The sequence below is a fragment of the Pseudorca crassidens genome, chromosome 1, assembly GCF_039906515.1.
Source record: "Pseudorca crassidens isolate mPseCra1 chromosome 1, mPseCra1.hap1, whole genome shotgun sequence".
NCBI classification, from domain to species: domain Eukaryota; kingdom Metazoa; phylum Chordata; class Mammalia; order Artiodactyla; family Delphinidae; genus Pseudorca; species Pseudorca crassidens.
In genome coordinates, this window is record NC_090296.1 from 123950423 (window position 1) to 123976034 (window position 25612).

Genomic DNA, 25612 nt, shown 5'->3' on the forward strand with positions numbered 1-25612 from the left:
TTTGATCATATTTGATTTAGCAAAATCAGGAAGAATGACCAGATATTCTGCCTTTCACACTGTTGTCTGTATAAGAAGGCCTTGTTTGCAGCATCTTAATGGGGAACAAAAGCTCTGCATGGTTACACAGTTTTCATCCACGATCAAAGTATAAATTAGCACAATCATCTTGAAGTCCAAAATCTGAAAGGCTGCTCATTTTTGCCTTCTTCCTTGCCATACTTTGTATCAGTCTCTTAAGTAACAAATGTAGTGTGGATTTTGTCTCCTCTGTTTTCCCTGTATACTTTAGATGCTAGAGAACAGGAGGGGCTAAACCGGAGTGCAGACTCCAGATAATCCATCTGAGAAAACATTGCCTATCACTAGTTATTTCCCCCCTTTCATTTCCTCCTGACTAAATTAAGCAGACCCAGTGCTTCCTAGCAGGATCATTTCGAAAATCAACTGTAACTGATTTTCCTAGTGCCCCATCACAAGGTTTTTGACCTAGCTGCTTCTTGGAAAAAAATCTTGCAGTAAATATCCTATCATGGGCACAAGTGGGAAAGGCATACTCTGAAGACTTTGAAGCAGTATCATGCTACAGTTGGAAGGCTTTACTGGATTTCACTGACATCCAGGAAGGAAAGGGTTTTGAAAGCCTGCCATAGGCCAAAAAAGTACTGAAGGCCAATTGGGCCTGGAGCTGCAGGGGGAGACCATCCTGGGCCACCTGGAGTCTCTTCTAACCCTGGTCCCACATTCCCTCCCTCCTCACCCAAGGCTTGCTTCCCTCCTGCTGTGTGCACATTTCTTCCCATTTCCTGACAGTCTCAAGAACTGCACCACCAGTTAAAAGAAATACTCATATTTCAGTCCCTTAGAATCTAGTTAGCTCTCATTTCCTTTTTTATTTACTTGTGATAGTCAAATTTGGCATTCCTTTGCATTCTCTGAGTCTGGATTACTTCAAGTTTTTTGAATTTTTTTAGTTGCTAGTGAATGCTAATATAAGAGCTCAGAATCCCCCCTCTAATGCTAAGAGTAACTTCACCTTGTCTTCACAATAACATTGAGCTAAATACAATGTGGTATTCTAGATGGGATCTTGGAACAGGAAAAGGTCATCAGTAGAAAAACTAGGGGAAATCCAAATAAGGCCATAGCTTAATTAATAGTATAGTTTTAATTTAATCTCTTAGTTTTGATAAATGTACCATGGTTTTGTATGATGTTAATATGAGAGAAGGCTCAATTAAAGCATATAGGAATTCTCTACTGTACTTGTAACTCTTCAATCTAAAATTATTTCAAAATAAAATATTCTTTGAAATTTTAAAATAATATCAAGTCCAAGATTTTACAAAATTGGGATATTGAGTGATAAGTATGCCAAAAGTCACGTACATTCCTATAGCCACACACTAGATTTCCCCCACAGCTTTCTTGGTATAGACCCATTATACCCTTGGAAGTCAGATAAACCTAGGCTCAATCCCTGGCTCCACCACTTGCTAGCTGTAAAAATTTAAGCAAGTAACTAACTCCTCTAAGACTATTTTTCTTTAATGGGATGATGATGAGGTACCAGTTTTGAGGGCTTAGATTAGATAACAGCCTAGGGGTCTGCCACATTGTAATTCCTTGAATTGTCACTTTCAGCCCTCCAGGATGGCACTTGGAGAAAATTGCTCTCCCCATCCCTTCTTAAGGACATAAAAGGGTCTGGGTCATTACTTCCCTTGAGAATAAGGGGGAAAAAACAAACAAAAAAAAAAGAATGCCGAGATGACTAAGGCAGGACATAAGCAAAGATGACTGGCAAAGGCCTTGCAGTTGGCCTTCACATTTCTGGCCTCTCCTCTCTGGGCTTGTCCCCTTCAGGCAGGCCTAACACCAGGGCCTGCCTTGCCTTATCAGCCACAGTTTCTAGCTTACCTGTATCCTTGCCTTGACTTTCCCAGGCACATGAGTGTTTCTAAGCCTTTTCTTTCTCATTAAGGATTGATGGCTTTTCTTTCCTCTTAAGAGAATTTCTGATGTGAGAGCCCAGAAATTAGACTGTACTTTTATATTCAACAGCTATTTATTGAATACCTACTTTTTGCTGGACCTATAGAAACGTAATCCCAGCTGTCAAAGAGCTCACAGTCTACCTTGTGGTTAAATAAATAATCAGTATGATCTAGTTTACAATTAAATAATAGAAAAATCAGTCAAGAAGTGCCAGTGTCACAATGGAGCAAGAACAGAGTGCTCTAGGACCACTCCTCTCCATTTCCTTGCATCTCAGTGGACAAGAGCCTCGAGCTCTATGGTCCTGCTCCCTGGGAGCTGCTGGACCTAAAGGAGTTTGTCCTTGTTACTGGTCCTTGTCCGTATCGCTCCCTTGCCCAAAACAGATTCTCCTTGGTCTCATGGTCCTGCGTTTCTTTTGCCTCCCAACTTTAAAGCACCCAGGAGAGTTAAGATGCAGCAACAAGGGAAACAGGGAACTGCTGTGGTAAGACTCCTCAAGTTCTGCGGTAAAGCAGCGGGTAGCCTGGAAGTTAGGAATGGTGGGAGAATAAAGGAGTTGCACGAGGAACTTCATATGTAGGTCCTTGACTTTGAATCCTTTTTTTGTCTTTTAGTTTGATAACATGATAACTCAGAAAACTGTCCACATTGACACCCATTATATCCTGAAGAACTAGTCCTCTGTGTGCATACAACTCTTTGTACATCCCCTTATTATACTGCTTATCTCACAGTGTTGCATTTGTCTATGTTAAGTCTGTCTCTCACTGTAGCTATGAGTGCTGGGTCTGGCCCAGTGCCTGCCACTTGGCAGCTTTGTGGAGCGTGAAGATGAGGGAAGATCAAAATGACTTTATTGTGAGTTTTGTTGGACTGCAGTAATAAACTCTATACACTAATCTTTGGTCATCTGTCTCATAACAGCTTAAAGAGAAGGAATGAGAGCACTCAGGTCTGTGTCCTGCTTTCATCCTTCAGTTCCTGCACCACCCCCTCTCACTCACCCTGCCCTCATCTCACTTAGTCCAAACAGGTCAAACATGGCACAATTCAGCTCCCTCGGGGAGAGCCTTCCAAAGGGTCCATGTTCTGATTAGCATCACAAAGGAATTCTTCCTCTCATCTTGAGAAAGCTTTTCCAGCCTCTCTCAGCCCCACTTACCTTATTACCTAACCCTTCAAACTGTGGGTTATGATTTTACTCTTTTTGGCACCACAGTCCCACAAATTTACAATTTCCTTGTGATATTCTTGACTCCAGAAACTGATTCTTTCAAGTGTGAGTGTCTACGGCTGAAAGACTGAGCCAAACCTTTATGTAGATTATGGGAATGTGAAGAAGCGGACATTAGAAGGCTTAGAAGAGAAAAACCATGTAACAGAAGAAGGAATATCTGTTCATTATACTTGCTTCTTTTAAGCTGACCATAACAGGTGAAGATAGTAGTTGAGTAGAGATGATGTCATTTAAATGGTAGGAAAGTTTTCATTATGGGAAAAACAGCTGTAAAAAAATTCACTCTAGAATCTTCTCATCTCTATAAATGGGGCTACTAGTTCTAAATTTATGAACTTGCCAAAACCTACTTGTACTATCTCTAAACAGGTCTTAAGGTGTCACCAGATGCTCCAAACAAATCTAGCCTAGCCTATCCTGCTAATGAACATGCAAACAGTTTTCCCCATCTGCCACCTCTGTCTAAAAGGCTAGGAAGGCCTTCCTCTCTGATCACAAAGAATGTAATTACTGTCTATAGAGAAGTCAAGTACAAAGGCCATCAGCCTTTTCAGGCCACCAAAGATTAACAGCTGCCTCTCCTTTAATTGGGAGAGGTAATAACAGTTACTCTAGTTAATAATTGAATGGATTCCTAGGCCATGTAATTCAGATTGAAGCTGTCATTTTTTGCTGACCTTTAGCTAAGCTGGGTTATTATAATGGAGCCTCTAATCCTATTAGTCAGTTGTCAGTCTCACAGTGGGAGAGAGCAAAGGAAGGGAGAGCTATTAAGGTGTTATGTCTGGTACACAAGTAAAGCCACATATTTCCTCTTCAGAGGTATTTTTTTCTTGCTCACATCAGAATGGTAAAGCTATTTATGAAAGTTCTAATTTCATAATTTCTGTCTGAACGCAGAGTATTTGGAAAAGGGGTAACAGAAAAAAGGAGAAATATCTAGTTCACCTTTCTAGATGAGGTATTTTCAATCAGTTAACAAACTTTGCTTGATATCTGCAGTATGTGCATCCTGTGCTTGACCACAGTTGAGAATGCAGAGGTAGGAGAGCTTAGGCTTCACAGTGTAGTACATGAACACAAAAAGCTCTGGGATAAAGTCAAGAGTGATAAGGGCCATAAGAGAAATACAGTTAAATACAAAGACCTTTTGACTTTTGTTGAGGGGATCAGGAAAGACTTTATGAGTGATTTGATCTGGGTCTTAAAGGATTGAGAGATAGCATTTGAACATTACAAATCGAGAAGGGGGCAGGTTGGATGGAGAGTATAGTTATGGTTAAGCATTTTTAGCATACTTGCTTTTTTCTAGACACTGAGAGGGATAGGAACAAGTATATGACCATGTATTTGAGGAGCATCCAGCCTCACTGTGGCATCCAGGAATATAAAGAGAGCAGTGTATAGGAAGTACCACGTGATTGGCACAAGAAGCTAGTGTGGTGGGAAAAGAGAGGAGGAAGAAATGAGAGGCTCTCTACGTCCTTTAAGTCTACCTGGATTACTGTGTGAAAGTGATCTTCATTTGCATAAAGAGTATTTAATGCCACATGCTTAAGAAGGTGTTTTCCCCCCCTAGATTTTAACATTTGGGCAACTCATCATTGAGCCAGTTTGAGTTTCCCTTTCTGTCCCCCTGAGGTGAAAAAGGCATAGGCTATCAGAGGATTGTCTCATCTACCTTTATGTACAGAGAGAGAGAGCTGTTCATTTGCACTGTGTTAGGAAATAGGATCCAGTGGGAGGTGTTTCTCCTTGTTATGCTCACGGGCCCCTATAATTGTGTTAAACTGTCATATCTCACAGGACATTTTTGCTGTTTGAGAGAGATCTTTTCATTTGTTCATCCTTTTGTTCAGTCACTCATCCATCAAGTATTTACCATTTCTGTTCTGTGTCATCACTGGGGCTGCAGAGATGAGTCAGCTGCCACTCTTGAGGAGCTTGCAAACAGAGAGAAATGGGGCCCTGAGGTAGGGCAGAGATGATGGCATGAATAGGAGTTGATGTGGGGCATGAAGAAGAAGTTAGGAGGATACTGAACAGTGTTCCCACTTGGCCATGCTCTGTGGATGAGAATCCAAAAATGGCTTGTTGGATCTGTAATACAGGAGTGCACATGACCAAAACCATCCTTGATTTCTCTGGGGAGAAATTTGTGGGGTTTTTTATTTCACAGTTGGTTTTGCTTTTTTTTGCTTCAGTTCCTTGAAAAGGTGCAATTGATAAATTAGAACTTCAATTTTCAATAATACTTTAATAAAAATTTGGCTTTGAATGGCCCATCTTCCTGAAATTGGCTTTTTTTTTCCTGCTTAATGTCTGTTAGAGCCCATGTTTTAAGTTTTTCAAGAGGTCATATCCATGTTGTTGGCACTGCATGAAAGGCTTTGAGTTTATTTTGTTTTGTTTTTAAGGCATAGATGTGTACATTAAGATGGTCTGCTTTCACTCAGTCCTTTTCCCCTACACTTTTGCAATGTTGACCTAGTTCTCTCTTGTTGTGGAAAGGTCTGTGAGAACAGCAGTGGTGCTCTTTTGTTTCTCTGTGGACAGATTGCATCAACTGGAGCATCTGCTTGGCTTAGGGTATGACATAACTTTGAGTTGAGAAATATCAAAATACAAAGGCTTTACATTGAAACGGAGTACAAGTGGAGAATTTAGTTTCTTGGTGGCTATTAAGGAGGCTCAAGGTGAACATGTGTTTCAGTCTCGAAAAACTGAATTTTGTTCTCTGGTCATGAAGCTCAATCCCAATGAAAAACTATTCCACTAGGCACATGCAGTAACAGGAATTGTATCCTGGGATCATACCAGAGCAATTGACTATCTGTGTTTTCACAGTTAAAATCCTGTTAAAATACCTTTGTGAGCCTTCTTTTCCAAAACTGTTGATGAAGCATTTTCTGAACAACCATTGATGAAGCATTTTCTGAGTACATTCCCCTCTGCTAAGTGTTGGGGATATGGTGATGAAGAAGACATGGTCCCTGGCTGCAGGAAGTTCTGAGTTTAGTGGGGATACAAAGATGAAAAGCTAGAGGATCATCCCTTCTAGGAAGATCAGTATATGCCAAAGCACAGAGGCATGAAACAGCATGGACCACATGGGGAATCTGGTTGAGAGAGAGGCAGGAGCATGGCAGGGAAGGAAGCTGTTAGAGAGGGATCAGATTCTGAAGAACTGTGCTAAAGAGTTTGGGCCTCATTCTGTAGACAGTGAGGAAGCAGTCATTCAAATGTTTCACCCACAGAGTGGCGTGATCACATTTACTCTTGAGAATATTATCTTCATTGCATATAAAGGCATCCAGAGCAGGGCTACTCAAAAGAGAGTCCACAGGCCAGTGCCAGGCTACTGTCACTAGAAGATGGTGAGATAAGTACACAAATCAAGAGTAATTTTATGTCTTTCATCTAATATTTTAAAATGTGGGTTCAAACTTAGTATACCTTTTTTCCCTCATTTGTTTAGTATTTAATTTGTATTATATTTCACAAAACTATTGGTCACAATGGAGTGAAAATATTAAAAACAAAGAAACAAACAAAAACACCTGACTTTTATCTTAGAGTGTTTGGGAAGCACTGCTCTAGAGAATGGTGTGCTGTGAAGTAAGCTAGGATCCAGAGGTACTAGTTAGGAGGTTGCTGCAGTGCCTCAAGCAACAGACCATGAAAGCCTGAACTGACATGGTAAGAATATAGACATGGATAGAAAAGGCAAAAGTTAAGGGCCATAACAGGAGATGAGTAATCAGAACTTGGAGGCTGAATCAGTGTGAAAGCTGAGGAAGAAGAAAGAGTCTAGAAGGGCAAATGTTCTTTTAAGAGTCTGCTGAAAGTTGGACCCTTGCTCTATGCATTATTATGAGCTTTTCCATCCCTGTTTTACAGAGATGTTTCACTTATTTTTAATGTGGTTATTTTTTCATATTATTAAATATTTTATCTATAATTCCTATTTGAGTATAGAAGAAAGGATATGTACATACGTGTTTGCTTCCCTATCTTGACTCAGAGCCCCTCTGCCGTTTCCCCTGGGCTAAAGATGCTTCCGTGATACCCTAGGCCTGGCTCTGGTAAAACTGCTGGTAGGATAACCAATCACTACCAAATTAAATATTCATACGTACTACATGATCTCATTTATATGAAATTCTACCGTGGACAAAACTAACCTACGGTACCATAAATCAAATCAGTGGTTGCATCAGGGAGGAGGGATTGACTGTGAAAGGGGCATGAGGGGACTTTCTAGGGTAATGGAAATGTTCAGGTCTTGATAGGTGCTCATCAAATTTAACTGAATGGTATCCTTAAGATCTGAGCTCTTCACCCTATTGTAAAGTATACCTCAAATTTAAAAAAAAAAAAGCAAATGAACAAAATGTGTTCAACCCCATCATTATCAGGGAAAGACAAATAAAATCCTCAATTAAATGTGAGTATACAGGGACTTCCCTAGTGGTCCAGTGGTTAAGAATTGGCCTGCCAATGTAGAGGACATGGGTTCAATCCCTAGTCCGGGAAGATCTCACATACCATGCAGTAAAGAAAACCCATGTGCCACAACTACTGAGCCCGTCCTTTAGAGCCTGTGAGCTGCAACTACTGAGCCCGTGTGCCACAACTACTGAAGCCCACACACCCTAGAGCCCGCACGCTGCAACTGCTGAGCCCACACTCTGCAACTACTGAAGCCCGTGCACTCTAGGGCCCATGGGCCACAACTACTGAGCCCATGTGCTACAGCTACTGAAGCCCACGTGCCTGGAGCCCGTGCTCTGCCACAAGAGAAGCCACCACAGTGAGAAGCCCGTGCATCACAACGAAGAGTAGCCCCAGGGCTTGAACCCATGTCCCCTGCATTGGCAGGCGGATTCTTAACACTGCACCACCACGGAAGCCTCACTGCATCCCCGCCGCAACTAGAGAAACCTGCATACAGCAACAAAGACTCAGCACAGCCAAAAAAAAAAAAAGGCGAGTATACACCCATTAGAATCACTAAAGTTTAAAAAAAAAAACTTGATAAAGGCAAGTTTTGGTGTCATTGTAGAGTAACTGAAATCATCACGGCACTGCAATGTGTATAAAAATTGTTCTGACTATTTTAGAAAGCTGTTTGGCTATAACTAATAACACAACCTATGCACACTCTGTGACCCAGCAGTTCTGCTTTTAAGCATATACTCAACTGCATGTCACATGTGCCCAAGTACATATACAAAAATGTTGAAAGCAGCATTGTCCAGAGTTTCGAAGTGGAAGCAACCCAAATGTCAATCAGCGGTTAAACATTTAAATAAGTTGAGGTATGTAATCAGACAAAGGAATACCATACAGCAAGGAAAATGAATCGAATACTGCTACAGGCAACAATATGGATGAATTTAGGGGAAAAAACAAGGAAGAAAAATTAGATATTATAGAATATATAAAGTGTGATTTTATTTTTATAGAATTGAAAAGAAAACAAAAGGATTCTGTGATTTTAGAAGTCAGGAGAGCCTTTACATCGGGGAAAGACGGAGAGATAATGAGTAGGATGGGCACCAGGGGTATTATGGCATGTTACAGAGCTTTATTTTTTAATTTTGGAGTTATTACAATGTGTTTTCAATTTGCCATAGCTCATCCAGCTATATGGTTATGATTAGTGCAGTTTTATCTGTGTATGCTATGTACTAATACAAAGTTGTTACTATTTTCTAATTATATTGACATCCTAGCATAAGAAGAAAGAATGGTAACAGCATTATGGTTTTAAATAAATTACTGAGCACCTAGTTTTCAATTTTCTGATTGTTAGTTTTATTGCAAGGAAACATTTTTTCATTAATAACAACATAAATTGTTAATTTTTAATCTTAAAAGTGTGAGGTCTTGTCTAGGATTCATGATGAACTTCTTATAGTCTCAGATTGTATTTTATTGTGCACAAAGAATGAGTAAATGAATGATTAAGATATTATACTACCAAACTCCAGACATGTACTGGAGCCAATAATTGATAGTCCACATCAAGCAGGCAGAGCATTGTGCTTTGAACATCAGAAGAATCAGGAAAACATGTTTGACAGAGCCTGTGAATAACTCATATATCTCCCCCAAGTACCCCCCCCCATAAAAAAGCCCTTCAGTATTCCAAAGACATTTGAAGGCTTAATGAACTGTAGAATACTATTAAAAGAAATATAAGGGGGTATTGTAATAGAGGGGTTGAATATTAGTTTCCTAGGGCTGCCATAACAAAGTACCACAGACTGAGTGGCTTAAATACCACAAGTTTCTTTTCTCAGAGTTCTGGAGGCTGAAGTCCAGGGTGAAAGTGTTAGGAGGTTTGGTTTTTTTCTGAGGCGTCTCTCCTTGGTTTGTAATTGGACACCTTCTTGCTGTGTACAGCCTTTTTCTCTGTGCATGTGCATTCCTGGTTTCTCTTGTTCTCTTATAAGGACAACAGTCATATTAGATTAAGGCCTCACCCTAACAGCCTCATTTTAACTTAATCACCTCTTTAAATTTCTTATCCTCAAATACAGTTACATTCTGAGGTACTAGGGGTTGGGACTTCAACGTAAGAATTCAGTGGAGGGTGGGGACACAATTCAGCCTATAGCAGGTTGCTATCCTGTATTTCACATATTTGATGCAGTGATTCTGTGTATGCTTAAAAACTCTTGCCGTCCCCATGCCAGAGGAATGCAAAGAGCTTATATATCCTTCCCACAAGAATGGTATACAAATCAGAAGTTGTATAGAAAAATCATAAGTTGAGTTCTAAAATGGTTACTTAATATTCTCCCTAAAAGAGGTGAAGTGGCTTTTTTTATTTTTATTTATTTATTTTTAGCTATTATCATTATCACAGACTTTTTTTTTTTTTTTACATCTTTTTTGGAGTATAATTGCTTTACAATGGTGTGTTAGTGTCTGCAGTATAACAAAGTGAATCAGCTCTATGTATACATACACCCCCATATCCCCTCCCTCTTGTGTCTCCCTCCAGCCCTCCCTATCCCACCCCTGTAGGTGGTTACAAAGCACTGAGCTGATCTCCCAGTACTATGCGGCTGCTTCCCACTAGCTATTCTACATTTGATAGTGTATATATGTCCATGCCACTCTCTCACTTCGTCCCAGCTTACCCTTCCCCCTCCCCATGTCCTCAAGTCCATTCCCTATGTCTGTGCCTTTATTCCTGTCCTGCCCCTAGCTTCTAAAGAACTTTTTTTTTTTTTTTTTAGATTCCATATATACGTGTTAGCATACGGTATTTGTTTTTCTCTTTCTGACTTACTTCACTCTGTATGACAGACTCTAGGTCCATCCCCCTCACTACAAATAACTCAATTTCGTTTCTTTTTATGGCTGAATAATATTCCATTGTATATATGTGCCACATCTTCTTTACCCATTCATCTGTTGATGGATACTTAGGTTGCTTCCATGTCCTGGCTTCTGTGAATAGAGCTGCAATGAACATTGTGGTACATGACTCTTTTTTTATTTTATTTTTATTTTTTTAATTATTTTTTTTGTGTGGTACACGGGCCTCTCACTGTTGTGGCCTCTCCTGTTGCGGAGCATAGGCTCTGGACCTGCAGGCTCAGCGGCCATGGCTCACGGGCCCAGCTGCTCCGTGGCATGTGGGATCTTCCCAGATTGGGGCACGAACCCATGTCCCCTGCATCGGCAGGCGGACTCTCAACCACTGCGCCACCAGGGAAGCCCTACATGACTCTTTTTGAATTATGGTTTTCTCAGGGTATATGCCCAGTAGTGGGATTGCTGGGTCACATGGTAGTTCTATTTTTAGTTTTTGAGGAACCTCCATACTGTTCTCCATAGTGGCTGTATCAATTTACATTCCCACCAACAGTGCAAGAGGGTTCCCTTTTCTCCACACTCTCTCTAGCATTTATTTTCTGTAGATTTTTTGATGATGGCCATTCTGACTGGTGTGAGGTGATACCTCATTGGAGTTTTGATTTGCATTTCTCTAATGATTAGGGATGTTGAACATCCTTTCATGTGTTTGTTGGCAATCTGTATATCTTCTTTGGAGAAATGTCGATTTAGGTCTCCTACCCATTTTTGGATTGGGTTGTTTGTTTTTTTGATATTGAGATGCATGAACTGCCTGTAAATTTTGGAGGTTAATCCTTTGTTAGCTGCTTCATTTGGAAATATTTTCTCCCGTTTTCAGGGTTGTCTTTTCATCTTGTCTATGTTTTCCTTTGCTGTGCAAAAAAGCTTTTAAGTATCTTGAGGTTACATTTGTTTATTTTTGTTTTTATTTCCATTTCTCTAGAGGGTAGGTAAAAAGGATCTTGCTGTGATTTATGTCATAGAGTGTTCTGCCTATGTTTTCCTCTAAGAGTTTTATAGAGTCTGGCCTTACATTTAGGTCTTTAATCCATTTTGAGTTTATTTTTGTGTATGGTGTTAGGGAGTGTTCTAATTTCATTCTTTTACATGTAGCTGTCCAGTTTTCCCAGCACCACTTATTGAAGAGGCTGTCTTTACTCCATTGTATATTCTTGCCTCTTTTATCAAAGATAAGGTGACCATATGTGTGTGGGTTTATCTCTGGGCTTTCTATCCTGTTCCATTGATCTATTTCTGTTTTTGTGCCAGTACCATACAGTCTTGATTACTGTAGCTTTGTAGTATAGTCTGAAGTCTGGGAACCTGATTCCTCCAGCTCCATTTTCTTTCTCAAGATTGCTTTGGCTATTTGGGATCTTTTGTGTTTCCATACGAATTGTGAAATTTTTTGTTCTAGTTCTGTGAAAAATGCCAGTGGTAGTTTGATAGGGATTGCATTGAATCTGTAGATTGCTTTCGGTAGTACAGTCATTTTTACAATATTGATTCTTCCAATCCAAGAACACGGTATATCTCTCCATCTGTTTGTATCATCTTTAATTTCTTTCATCAGTGTCTTATAGTTTTCTGCATACAGGTGTTTTGTCTCCTTAGGTAGGTTTATTCCTAGGTATTTTATTCTTCTTCTTGCATTGGTAAATGGAAGTGTTTCCTTAATTTCTCTTTCAGATTTCCCATCAATAGTGTATAGGAATGCAAGAGATTGCTGTGCAGTAATTGTGTATCCTGCTACTACCAAATTTATTGATTAGCACTAGTCATTTTCTGGTAGCATCTTTAGGATTCTCTATGTATAGTCTCATGTCATCTGCAAACAGTGACAGCTTTACTTCTTCTCTTCCAGTTGGGATTCCTTTTATTTCTTTTTCTTCTCTGATTGCTGTGGCTAAAACTTCCAAAACTATGTTGAATAATAGTGGTGAGAGTGGACAATCTTGTCTTGTTCCTAATCTTAGAGGAAATGGTTTCAGTTTTTCATCACTGAGAATGATGTTGGCTGTGGGTTTGTCATATATGGCCTTTATTATGTTGAGGTAAATTCCCTCTATGCCTACTCTCTGGAGGGTTTTTATCATAAATGAGTGTTGAATTTTGTTGAAAGCTTTTTCTGCATCTGTTGAGGTGATCATATGGTTTTTCTCCTTCAATTTGTTAATATGGTTTATCACATTGATTGATTTGCGTATATTGAAGAATCCTTGCATTCCTGGTATAAACCCCACTTGATCATAGTGTATGATCCTTTTAATGTGCTGCTGGGTTCTGTTGGCTAGTATTTTGTTGAGGATTTTTGCATCTATGTTCATCAGTGATATTGGCCTGTAGTTTTCTTTCTTTGTGACATCTTTGTCTGCAGTTAGTATCAGGATGATGGTGGCCTCGTAGAATGAGTTTGAGAGTACTCCTCTCTCTCCTATGAGTTTGAGGAGGATAGGTGTTAGCTCTTCTCTAAATGTTTGATAGAAGTCACCTCTGAAGCCATCTTGTCACGGGCTTCTGTTTGTTGGAAGATTTTTAATCACAGTTTCAATTTCAATGCTTGTGATTGGTCTGTTTATATTTTCTATTTCTTCCTGGTTCAGTCTTGGAAGATTGTGCTTTTCTAAGAATTTGTCCATTTCTTCCAGGTTGTCCATTTCGTAGTTGCTTGTAGTAATCGCTCATGATCCTTTGTATTTCTGCAGTGTCAGTTGTTACTTCTCCTTTTTCTTTTCTAATCCTGTTGATTTGAGTCTTCTCCCTTTTTTTTTTTTTTGTTGAGTCTGGCTAATAGTTTTTCAATTTTCTTTATCTTCTCAAAGAACCAGCTTTTCGTTTTATTGATCTTTGCTATTGTTTCCTTCATTTCTTTTTAACTTATTTCTGATCTGATCTTTATGACTTATTTCCTTCTGCTATCTTTGGGGTTTTCTCTTCTTTCTCTAATTTCTTTAGGTGTCTGGATAGGTTGTTTATTTGAGATGTTTCTTCTTTCTTGAGGTAGGATTGTATTGCTATAAACTTCCCTCTTAGAACTGCTTTTGCTGCATCCCATAGGTTTTGGGTCATCGTTTTTTCATTGCCATATATTTTTAGGTAGTTTTTGATTTCTTCTTTGATTTCTTCAGTGATCTCTTGGTTATTTAGTAGTGTATTATTTAGCCTCCATGTGTTTGTATTTTTTACAATTTTTTTCCTGTAATTGATATCTAGTCTCATAGCATTATGGTTGGAAAAGATACTTGATAAGATTTCAGTTTTCTTAAATTTACCTAGGCTTGATTTGTGACCCAAGATATGATCTATCATGGAGAATGTTCCATGAGCACTTGAGAAGAAATTGGATTCTGTTATTTTTGGAAGGAATGTCCTATAAATATCAATTAAGTCCATGTTGTTTAATGTATCATTTAAAGCTTGTGTTTCCTTATTTATTTTCATTTTGGATGATCTGTCCATTGGTGAAAGTGGGGTGTTAAAGTCCCCTACTATGAATGTGTTACTGTCGATTTCCCCTTTCCTCGCTGTTAGCATTTGCCTTGTGTATTGAGGTGCTCCTATGTTGGGTGCATAAATATTTACAATTGTTATATCCTCTTCTTGGATTGATCCCTTGATCATTATGTAGTGTCATTCTTTGTCTCTTGTAGTAGCCTTTATTTTAAAGTCTATTTTGTCTGTTATGAGAATTGCTACTCCAGCTTTCTTTCGGTTTCCATTTACATGGAATACCTTTGTCCATCCCCTCATTTTCAGCCTGTATGTGTCCCTAGGTCTGAAGTGGGTCTCTTATAGACAGCATATATACTGGTCTTGTTTTTGTATCCATTCAGCCAATCTGTGTCTTTTGGTCGGAGCATTTAATCCATTTACATTTAAGGTAGTTATCAATATGTATGTTCCTATTGCCATTTTCTTAATTGTTTTGGGTTTGTTATTGTAGGTCTTTTCCTTCTCTTGTTTTTCTTGCCTAGAGAAGTTCCTTTAGCAGTTGTTGTAAAGGTGGTTTGGTGGTGCTGAATTCTCTTAGCTTTTGCTTGTCTGTAAAGGTTTTAATTTCTCCATCGAATCTGAATGAGATCCTTGCTGGGTAGAGTAATCTTGATTGTAATTCTTTCCCTTTCATCACTGTAAATATGTCCTGCCACTGCCTTCTGGTTTGTAGAGTCTCTGCTGAAAGTTCAGCTGTTAACCTTATGGGGATTCCCTTGTATGTTGTTTGTTGCTTTTCCCTTGCTGCTTTTAATATTTTTTCCTTGTATTTAATTTTTGACAGTTTGATTAATATGTGTCTTGGCATGTTTTTCCTTGGATTTATCCTGTATGGGACTCTCTGCGCTACCTGGACTTGATTGACTATTTCCTTTCCCATATTATGGAAATTTTCAACTATAATCTCTTCAGTATTTTCTCGGTCCCTTCTTTTCTTCTCTTCTTCTTCTGGGACCCCTATAATTCCAATGTTGGTGCGTTTAATGTTGTCCCAGAGGTCTCTGAGACTGTCCTCAATTCTTTTCATTCTTTTTTCCTTATTCTGCTCTGGGTAGTTATTTCCACTATTTTATCTTCCATGTCACTTATCCGTTCTTCTGCCTCAGTTAGTCAGCTATTGCTTCCTTCTAGAGAATTTTTAATTTCATTTATTGTGTTGTTCATCGTTGTTTGTTTGCTCTTTAGTTCTTTTAGGTCCTTGTTAAACGTTTCTTGTATTGTCTCCATTCTATTTCCAAGATTTTGGATCATCTTTACTATCATTACTCTGAATTCTTTTTCAGCTAGACTGCCTATATCCTCTTCATTTGTTTGGTCTGGTGGGTTTTTACCTTGCTCCTTCATCTGCTGTGTATTTCTCTGTCTTCTCCTTTTGGTTAACTTACTGTGTTTGGGGTCTCCTTTTCGCAGTCTGCAGGTCCATAGTTCCTGTTGTTTTTGGTGTCTGCCCCCATGGGGAAGGTTGGTTCAGTGGGTTGTGTAGGCTTCCTGGTGGAGTGAATTGGTGCCTGTGTTCTGGTGGATGAGGCTGGGTCTTGTCTTTCTGGTGGGCAGGGTCGCGTCTGGTGGTGTGTTTTGTGGTGTCTGTGACCTTATTATGATATTAGGCAGCCTCTCTGCTAATGAGTGGGGTTGTGTTTCTGTTTTGCTAGTTGTTTGGCATACGGTGGCCAGCACTGTAGCTTGCTGGTCTTTGAGTGGAGCTGGGTCTTCGCGTTGAGATGGAGATCTCTGGGAGAGCTTTCGCTGTTTGATATTACATGGTGTCAGGAGGTCTCCGGTGGAACAATGTCCTGAACTGAGCTCTCCCACTTCTGAGGCTCAGGCCTGACACCCGACCAGAGAACCAAGACCTGGTCAGTCACACAGCTCAGAAGAAAATGGAGAAAGTGAGGGAGGGAGGGAGGGAGGAAAATAAAGTTATTAAAATAAAAAGTAAAATAAAATTATTAAAAATTAAAAAGTAATTAAGAAAAAAGAAAGAGGAAAGCAACCAAACCAAAAACAAATCCACCGATGATAACAAGCGCTAAAAACCACACTAAAAAAAAAAAAGAAGAAACCGACAGGCCAAACCCTAGGACAAATGGTAAAAGCAAAGTTATACGGACAAAATCATGCAAAGCATACACATACGCACTCACAAAAAGAGAAAACGGAAAAAAATATATATATATATGAGATATATCTCATATATATGATATATCTCATATATATGATATATATATGAGATATATCTCATATATATGATATATATATGAGATATATCTCATATATATGATATATATATGAGATATATCTCATATATATGATATATATATGAGATATATCTCATATATATGATATATATATGAGATATATCTCATATATATGATATATATATGAGATATATATCTCATATATATATGATATATATATCATATATATATATATATATATATATATATATATATAAAGGAAGAGAGCAACCAAATCAATAAACAAATCTACTGTGATAATAAACTCTAAATACTAAACTAAGATAAACATAAAACCAGAAACAAATTAGATGCAGAAAGCCAACTCCAAGTCTACAGTTGCTCCCAAAGTCCACCTCCTCAAATTTGGGATGATTCGTTGTCTATTCAGGTATTCCAGAGATGCAGGGTACATCAAGTTTATTGTGGAGAATTTAATCCACTGCTCCTGAGGCTGCTGGGAGAAGTTTCCCTTTCTCTTCTTTGTTCTCACAGCTCCTGGGGTTCAGCTTTGGATTTGGCCTCGCCTCTGTGTGTAGGTCGCTGGAGGGCGTCTGTTCTTCACTCAGACAGGACGGGGTTAAAGTAGCAGCTGGTTAGGGGGCTCTGGCTCACTCAGGCCAGTTGGAGGGAGTGGTACAGAATGCAGGGCGAGCCTGTGGCGGCAGAGGCCAGCATGACGTTACACCCGCCTGAGGTGCGCCGTGTGTTCTCCCAGGGAAGTTGTCCCTGGATCACGGGACCCTGGCAGTGGCAGGCTGCACAGGCTCCCGGGAGGGGAGTTGTGGATAGTGACCTGTGATTGCACACAGGCTTCTTGGTGGCTGCAGGAGCAGCCTTGGCGTTTCATGCCCGTCTCTGGTGTCTGCGCTGATAGCCGCAGCTTGCACCCATCTCTGGAGCTCAGTTAGGTGGTGCTCTGAATCCCCTCTCCTCGTGCACCCTGAAACAATGGTCTCTTGCCTATTAGGCAGTTCTAGACTTTTTCCCAGACTCCCTCCCAGCTAGCTGTGGTGCACTAGGCCCCTTCAGGCTGTGTTCACGCAGCCAACCCCAGTCCTCTCCCTGGGATCCGACCTCTGAAGAAGCCTGAGCCTCAGCTCCCAGCCCCCACCTGCCTTGGCGGGTGAGCAGACAAGCCTGTCAGGCTGTTGAGTGCTGGTGGGCACCGATCCTCTGTGCGGGAATCTCTCTGCTTTGCCCTCTGCACCCCTGTTGCTGCGATCTCCTCCGTGGCTCAGAAGCTTCCCCCCCACCAACCCCCATCTCTGCCAGTGAAGGGGCTTCCTAGTGTGTAGAAACCTTTCCTCCTTCACAGCTCCCTCCCTGAGGTTCAGGTCCTGTCCCTATTCTTTTGTCTCTGTTTTTTCTTTTTTCTTTTGCCCTACCCAAGTACATGGGGAGTTTCTTGCCTTTTGGGAAGTCTAAGGTCTTCTGCCAGCGTTCAGTAGGTGTTCTGTAGGAGTTGTTCCACATGTAGATGTATTTCTGATGTATTTGTGGGGAGGAGAGTGGTCTCCACGTCTCACTCCTCCACCATCTTAAAGGTCTCCCCTTTTTTAAAAGAGGTACATCTAACTGGTTAGTTATTAGATTATCTTGTATTACTGAAGAAAAAAGTTCTAGCAAAGGAAATCTTTGTGGAAGTCAGTTTGTCTTGTTAAGTGGTAATTAACATTACAAAATAATCCAGTTTTTAAAAGTGTTGCTAAAAACTTGTGTTTGAAATGATTTTTTCCTATGCTTGGAGTGCTTCATCCCTTTCCCTTTTCTTTTGCCTGTCTCAAAACCTCAACTTTCTCAGAAAAGCCTGTGCTGACCCCTTTCCCCAATATACAGTTGATTCCCCCACTGTTCTCATAGAGCACCTTTCCTTTTTCTTCAGAGTACTTATTGTAGTTCAAATTGTTTTATTTATATTTATTTGATTAATGTTGGTCTCATCCACTAAATTTTAAGCTTCATGGGGGACAGCAACTATGATTTTTTGTTCACCACTTTTGGCCTATAGTTCCTAGCACTGAGTAAGCATTCAATAAGTGTTTGTAGAATAATTGAACCAACAGAATATTTCACACTACAACTAAATATTTCATTTGGTTATAATTTTATGCCTGGGAAATGGGGTTAATTTCTTTTTGTATTTCTGTTTAGAATGTGGCAGATCAGATTGCATTTCAAGTTGCTGGTGGATTAACAGCCCTTGAACACATTCTTCAAGTAGTGGTCCCAGTCACAAATGTGAACACAGTTTCACGAATTCCTCCTAAGTAAGTATAGTTTTTTAATCTGTCTTTCACGTTTCACTTGTGAGTCATTTATGCCCTATGGTTTCCATATGGGGGACCACAGGAAAATTGTATGTTTATTCAGGCTTGAATAGCAAAAGCTTACACTCCCCATTAGGGAGAAAAACAGAGGTGCTCGACTTCATTTACAAAACTCAAATTGAGCTTGAAAAGCCTTATGAAGGAAATTTCTTTGGTCTGTGACCTTTTCTAATCCTAAATCAAGAGGAACTGATGAACTTGTGAGAAGTTCTAACTGCTTACAAAATTTGAACAGAAATGAGTAGTAATAACAGCTAACTTTTTGTATTGCATACAAAAAAGGAGGTAAGTACATTGACAAAGGCCTGAGCTGTGAAATTTGAAGAAGTCCCTAACGTACAGGAAGAGCAGTCTGAGGCCAAGACTGCCATAGTCTGGAGTCCCAGCCAAATAGTTGGGAAGTGGTTTGCAGTTTGGTCTTTTAACTGCAAATTGCTCTGTCGTAAGGATCATGTGCATCCTTTAGACCCAAGATCTACTTGCTTATTCTTTTACATCACCCTTTGGTCCCTGGCCATCTAGGATGTAGTAGCAGACAGCATTATTTCAGAAGTATTGTATTCCTGAGTTGTAACATGCACAATTTTTGGATTGTGGAGACTCTTATTTACAGGGTTTAAATGAGAAGTTTTGATAAAAGTTCAGTTATATCACTGAGAAACTTTTAAATATTTAATTAGCTCTATAAAAGTGAGTGCTTCATTTGTGTGCTGGATACAACAGAAAAAAAAAAATTCCAAGAGTATGTTATCTTTCTTCCTGAGAGACATTTGGTAAAATAGAAATAGCGCCAGCTTTGGAGTCAAACAAACCTGAATTCCAGTTTTACCTCTGCTGGTTACTAGTTGGGAGAATTGGGACAAGTGCCTTAATCTTGTTGCATCTGTTTCCTCATTTGGTCAAACAGGGGTAATCATATTCACCTCACAGTGTGGGGATCAGTTGAAGTAATAATGTATGTGAGAGTTCTTTGTAAACCTTAAAGTGTTATATAAATATTAGGTGACAGTTTTTAAAGTAGTAATCTTGCCTGGTTCAAGACAGTGTTATCTATTTGACGTGAGAGATTTCTAAGTACAGACTTTGATACTGAGTTAGTTTGGGTTGTTTTGCTCTACTGACAAAGTAGAGATTAATGAAAGAAGGTATAGGTGTCCTTTAAAGTCAGGATATCTTTCTTTGGAGCAGAAAATCGTACATGGGGCAGTTATAGCACACAAATAGATGTTCTAACCCAGAAGAGTTGCTACTCCTTATTAAAGTAGACTTTATTGACAGTGTGTTGCTTGGAATGTTGTCAGCCCTCAATGTATATTAATTGTCAGAGAGAGAGAGAGGAAGGAAAGAATGAAATACAATAAAATGTTTGAGGTAAGAAAGGAAATGACATTTGATTCTTTGGGACAGTGCTTTTCATAACTGTTAATAATTCATATTGTTCATCTTAACTGCACCTATAGTTTTTGTTTTGTTTTTTGGTTTCATTGTTGTTGTTGTTGCTTTGTTTGTTTTCTGGTAGGTTGCAACACGCATGACCCTGAGCTCCCTTAATGGTAACCTAGATGAAATGCCTATTTCCCCAAAGCTACCTTTGTCATTGTGGCAGAGGGCATGTTCTGGTGCTTATTTGTGCCTCTTGTTTAGGGAACAGAAGAGGTTTCCATAGTTCCCAAAAAGACCTAAGTAAGAATTAGCACACCTGCTTTGGAAAGGAGCCATGGAATCCTGAAAGTTCGGATCAATGCTTCTCAGCTGGCCACAGTACCAGGATTGAGAGTTTGTTTCTTCATCTCATCTTAGGCCAATAAGTTTGTGTTTTCAGCCAGGTACTGCTTACTGAGTGAGGCCAGCACTCAGGGCTGTGGGCATCTAGCATTGACTCTAAGATTCTCCTGTCCGTCCTTAGCACAGCTCAAGATCATAACTCTACTTTATAAACTAGCCTCACTTCTCCGGGCTAATGAATTAGGGTTATGCTGCTTACTTGGAGACAGGCAAGAAAAATGCCACAACTACATTAGATTTAAATGTAGACTCAAAGCACACTGATGGGCCTGAGTCAGTGACTTTTTCATATTCCTTCTAACTGCTCTCTGGCCTTGGGACTTCCTTTGCTCTCAACTTCCCCAGATCCTCCCCTTCTATCCCTGTTGAGCTCCCAGCCCTCATCATCATGAAACTTCTGCCACCTTTGCGCATTTTGTTTTCTGCTTCCTGTGGCCTTTCATGGCTCTTACCTAGAGAGACTGTATTTTGTTTCTCGTTGTTTTTTTTTTTTTTACTATCCTACAGTAGTTCATTTTTCTCAGCAATAAACAGGAAAAGATTTGAGAAGTTGCAGCCACTGTCTAGTAACATTTATCATGTGGATCACCTATGACTGCAAGCCTAATACTTCACTGCCCCTGCAGCCCCAGAGCTCTGTGAGTGGAAAAATCAACTCCCTGATCCTCTTTCCTCACCAATTTGCCCATCGTCCTTTTTACTACACATGGTACCTCAGCAGTTGTCCTATAATTATTGCTAGGTAACTCCCTCTGAGTGAATATTTTGCTTCCAGCAGAATTTTTTAGTGTGAAATTGAGAATTATACCCACTTATGAAAATTTAAATTTTTGAAACCTTTCTGAATCTTCACTGGGTTGTTTTTCTTTTTTTTAGAAACAGAGAAAGCCCATAAACCTGCTTGAATCCTTTTCAAATTATCATTGGTTAGGTCCCATTTGTTTATTTTTGTTTTTATTTCCATTATTCTCAGAGATGGCTCCAAAAAGACATTGCTGTAATTTTTGTCAAAGAATGTTCTGCCTATGTTTTCCTCTAGGAGTTTTATAGTATCCAGTCTTACATTTAGGTCTTTAACCCATTTTGAGTTTATTTTTGTGTATGGTGTTAGAGAATGTTCTAATTTCATTATTTTACATGTAGCTGTCCAGTTTTCCCAGTACCGCTTATTGAAGAGACTGTCTTTTCTCCATTGGCTATTCTTGCCTCCTTTGTTGTAGATTAATTGACCATAGGTGTATTGGTTTATTTCTGGGCTTTCTATCCTGTTCCATTGATCTACATGTCTGTTTCTGTGCCAGTACCATACTATTCTGATTACTGTAACTTTGTATTATAGTCTGAAGTCAAGGAGCCTGATTCCTCCACCTCCGTTTTTCTTTCTCAAGATTGCTTTGGCTATTCAGAGTCTTTCGTGTTTCCATACAAATTGTAAAATTTTTTGTTCTAATTCTGTGAAAAATGCCATTGGTAGTTTGATAGGGATTGCATTGAATCTGTAGACTGCATTGAGTAGTATACTCATTTTAACAATATTGATTCTTCCAATCCAAGAACACGGTATATCTTTCCACCTGTTTGTGTCGTCTTCAGTTTCTTTCATCACTGTCTTATAGTTTTCAGAGTACAGGTCTTTTGCCTCCTTTGGTAGATTTATTCCTAGGTATTTTATTCTTTTTGATGCAATGGTAAATGGAATTGTTTTCATAATTCTTCTCTTTGATCTTTCACTGTTAGTGTATAGAAATGCAACAGATTTCTGTGTATTAATTTTGTGTCCTGCAACTTTACCAAATTCATTGATGAGCTCTAGTAGTTTTCTGGTAGCATCTTTAGGATTTTCTATGTATAGTATAATGTCATCTGCAGACACTGACAGTTTTACTTCTTCTGTTCCAACATGGATTCCTTTTACTTCTTTTTCTTCTCTGATTGCTGTGGCTAGGACTTCCAAAACTATGTTGAATAAAAGTGGTCAGAGTGGACATCCTTGTCTTATTCCTGATCTTAGAGGAAATGCTTTCAGCTTTTCTCCATTGAGTATGATATTAACTGTGGGTTTTTCATGTACAATGGAATATTACTCAGCCATGAAAAAGAATGAAATAATGCCATTCGCAACAACATGGATGGACCTAGAGATTATCCTACTAAGTGAAATAAGCCAGGCAAAGACAGTTATCATATGATATCATTTATATGTGGAATCAAAAAAAAAGATACAAATGAACTTATTTACAAAAAGAAATAGGCCCACAGACATAGAAAACAAACTTATGGTTCCCGAAGGGGAAAGGTAGAGGAGGTATAAATTAGGAGGTTGGGATTAACATATACACACTACTATGTATAAAATGGATAACCAATAGGTGCCTAATGTATAGCACAGGGGACTATGCTCAATATTTCATAATAACCTATAAAGGAAAAGAATCTGAAAAAGAAGATATAGATAGATAGATAGAGCTATAGATTTATAGATATATAGATAAGACTGAACCATTGTGCTGTACACCTACAACTAACACAATATTGTAAATCAACTATACTTCAATTAATATATATATATATCAGTTATTACTGAAAGGACTTGGTCGGGATATGGTATTCTAAAATCAACCTTGTTAACAAATGTGCTCCAGTAAAATCGTTTTCAGTGCCAGGAAAGATCACCATGAAACAAGGCAATTTTCTTTCTTTTTTTTTTTTTTTTTTTTTGAATTTTTATTGGAGTATAGTTGCTTTACAATGTTGTGTTAGCTTCTACTGTACAGCAAAGTGAATCAGTTATACGTATACATATATCCCCTCTTTTTTAACAAGGCAATTTTCATTTCATGTTGTATCTACTTTTGGAATGACTCATGTTATTCTGCCTCCTAATTTTACTTGGAGAAAACAAGTACAAAACAATGAATGATATATTCTAACCTTTTCTTTGGTTTAGGCTAATAACAGTTGTTTTACATAGCTTTTTTTTAAATCAAAGTATAGTTTATTTACAGTGTTGTGTTAATTTCTGCTGTACAGCAAGGTGATTCAGTTATACATATGTACATTCTTTTTTATATTATTTTTCATTATGGTTTATCACAGGATATTGAATATAGTTCCCTGTGCTATTAGGACCTTGTTATTTATACATTCTATATATACTAGTTTGCCTCTTAACATAGCTTTTAATATTTGAAAATAAATGATAGTTTGTCATTTTCTTTGGGCTAAAGGAATGCCCCATGTTATGTAAATAAGAAGATGGATCTGCTGTGACCTAAACTTTGTGTTGTGTTTTTGTAGTATATTTACATAGTGGCAATGATAACAGAAGTGAGAGTTGACATTTGCTGGCATTCCACATCTCCAAGCCCTTTTCAGGCAGCAGTAAATGTTCATATTTCATAAAGAAGCCAGCAAACCTTTTGGAACATCAAAAATGATACTGGGCTGTCTTTCCCAGGTTGCCTTTTACTTATCTCGTATTTCTAGTTCTTGACAGGTACTCATGGACAATAAAGGGGCCAAATAGTTAAGCTATTCTACTTAACTATTTTATTCTCTAAGCTGCTCTAGGTTGTTCTGTAGCAGAACTAACCAGCCCCTCTTTCTTCTCCATCAGCCTTGCTTCTCTTCCTCCATTGTCCCTCTGGACACAATTTTTTTATATGTAAGTAGTCTTATCAACATGGAGCAGTGCAGACCACATGGTATAATGGAGAACAGACAGGCTCTGCAGTCAGATCTGAGCTTAAATCTCTGCTTTCCACTTGGTAGCTATGGGATCATGGGCTAAATTGCTTGTTATAACAGAACCTCAGTTAAATGGTAACCCTACCATGTAGGGTAGGGCTTGTTGACTGCTAAAAGTGTGTGTATTTATTAAGTGCTCTGCACAAAGAAAGCACTTAGTTAATATCAATGGGGGTTTTTTGGTAGTTGTTATTGTCTTGACTCCACTTACCCTACTTAATTATTGAACTTTAAATCCCTAAGTCTGTATCACTTTGGGTTCTAAGAATCTATGATTTATTAATTTTACTTGGTCATTTGTTTTTTTCACCCTAAGTCCAAACTTCATCCTGGTTAATTTTGGCCCAGCCTGTCAAGATCGTTTTTGGATCCTGATTTGGCCTCTAATTTAGTTTCTTTTTCTTTAACTTTGTGCCACTCCTGAAGTTGATCTGTAAAAGATATGTATCTTCATCTAAATCATTGAAGAAATATCAAACAGTTTAGAGAATAGTCCAATTTAGCACTTTATTAATGTTGCCAAGTACTCCATTCGTTGTGTTATCTTCTCCTCAGAGATACTGTAATTCCTTGGGATCAGAGACCATAGTAAATACATTACTTATAAATCATATGATATCTTAGTAAATATCATTTGAATACATGAATGAATTCATTTTCTGAGACACGGAAGTAAAGCAGTAAAAGAGCACACTGCTTCAAATACTTGACTCTGTGGACTTAAAATATGATCACATCTCAATCTTAGCCAAATAAGGCCCTACTGATTTTGACCACTCTGTTAGCTAGACTTAAGGCAATATGTTTTTATTCCATCTTTAAACTTCTGTGGATTTGTATATCTTATATCTATAACTTCTTTCCTCAAAAGGTCAAAGGGAATGCTACAACTATATTCTTGGTTGTTGTCCTTATCACAGTTTTAGAATCAGAGTACACGGGTTTATATAAGATTACCCCTGTTTTAATCTATGATGAAAAATAAATTCTTCCTGCTGCTGTGGCCTTTATAAAGTGTACCTCTCTATTCACATCAAACAAATTAAGTTGCTTTTTTGCTTCTTTAGAGTATATACATTTATCTATCTAGTAAATCAGTCTCAGGTAGAACAATAGTCACTGAATACAGTAAAAATAAATAAGTTTAGGATGATGTGAGGTAGAGCCTTGCTTACTAGGAAGATCACAAATTTATTCTCCAAAGTAAAATAACATAAACTTATGCAATTTATCTACTTGGCAATATTGCCTTTGCTTGATCCTTTGAAGTTGGTGGGGAGGCAGAACTTAATATTTATTGAGAGCATCCTCAGCGCCATTCCCTGTGTCAGATGCTTTGCATGGCTTCCCTTGTTCACTCCTCACAGTCGCCGGAAGCCATGTACGTGACCGCTGCCAGAATGAGG

General features: G+C 38.8%; 1 protein-coding gene across 6 annotated transcripts in view; it reads left to right on the forward strand.

The window, feature by feature from the left end:
- The window catches only part of SCAPER (S-phase cyclin A associated protein in the ER), a 492749-nt gene that overhangs the window by 317890 nt on the left and 149247 nt on the right, over window positions 1–25612 (forward strand). For all 6 annotated transcript variants that reach the window (XM_067754830.1, XM_067754870.1, XM_067754881.1 and 3 more), the window contains exon 24: window positions 18499–18614. In XM_067754830.1, coding sequence (XP_067610931.1) covers window positions 18499–18614 — 116 coding nt within the window. The remainder of the gene's footprint in view (window positions 1–18498; window positions 18615–25612) is intronic.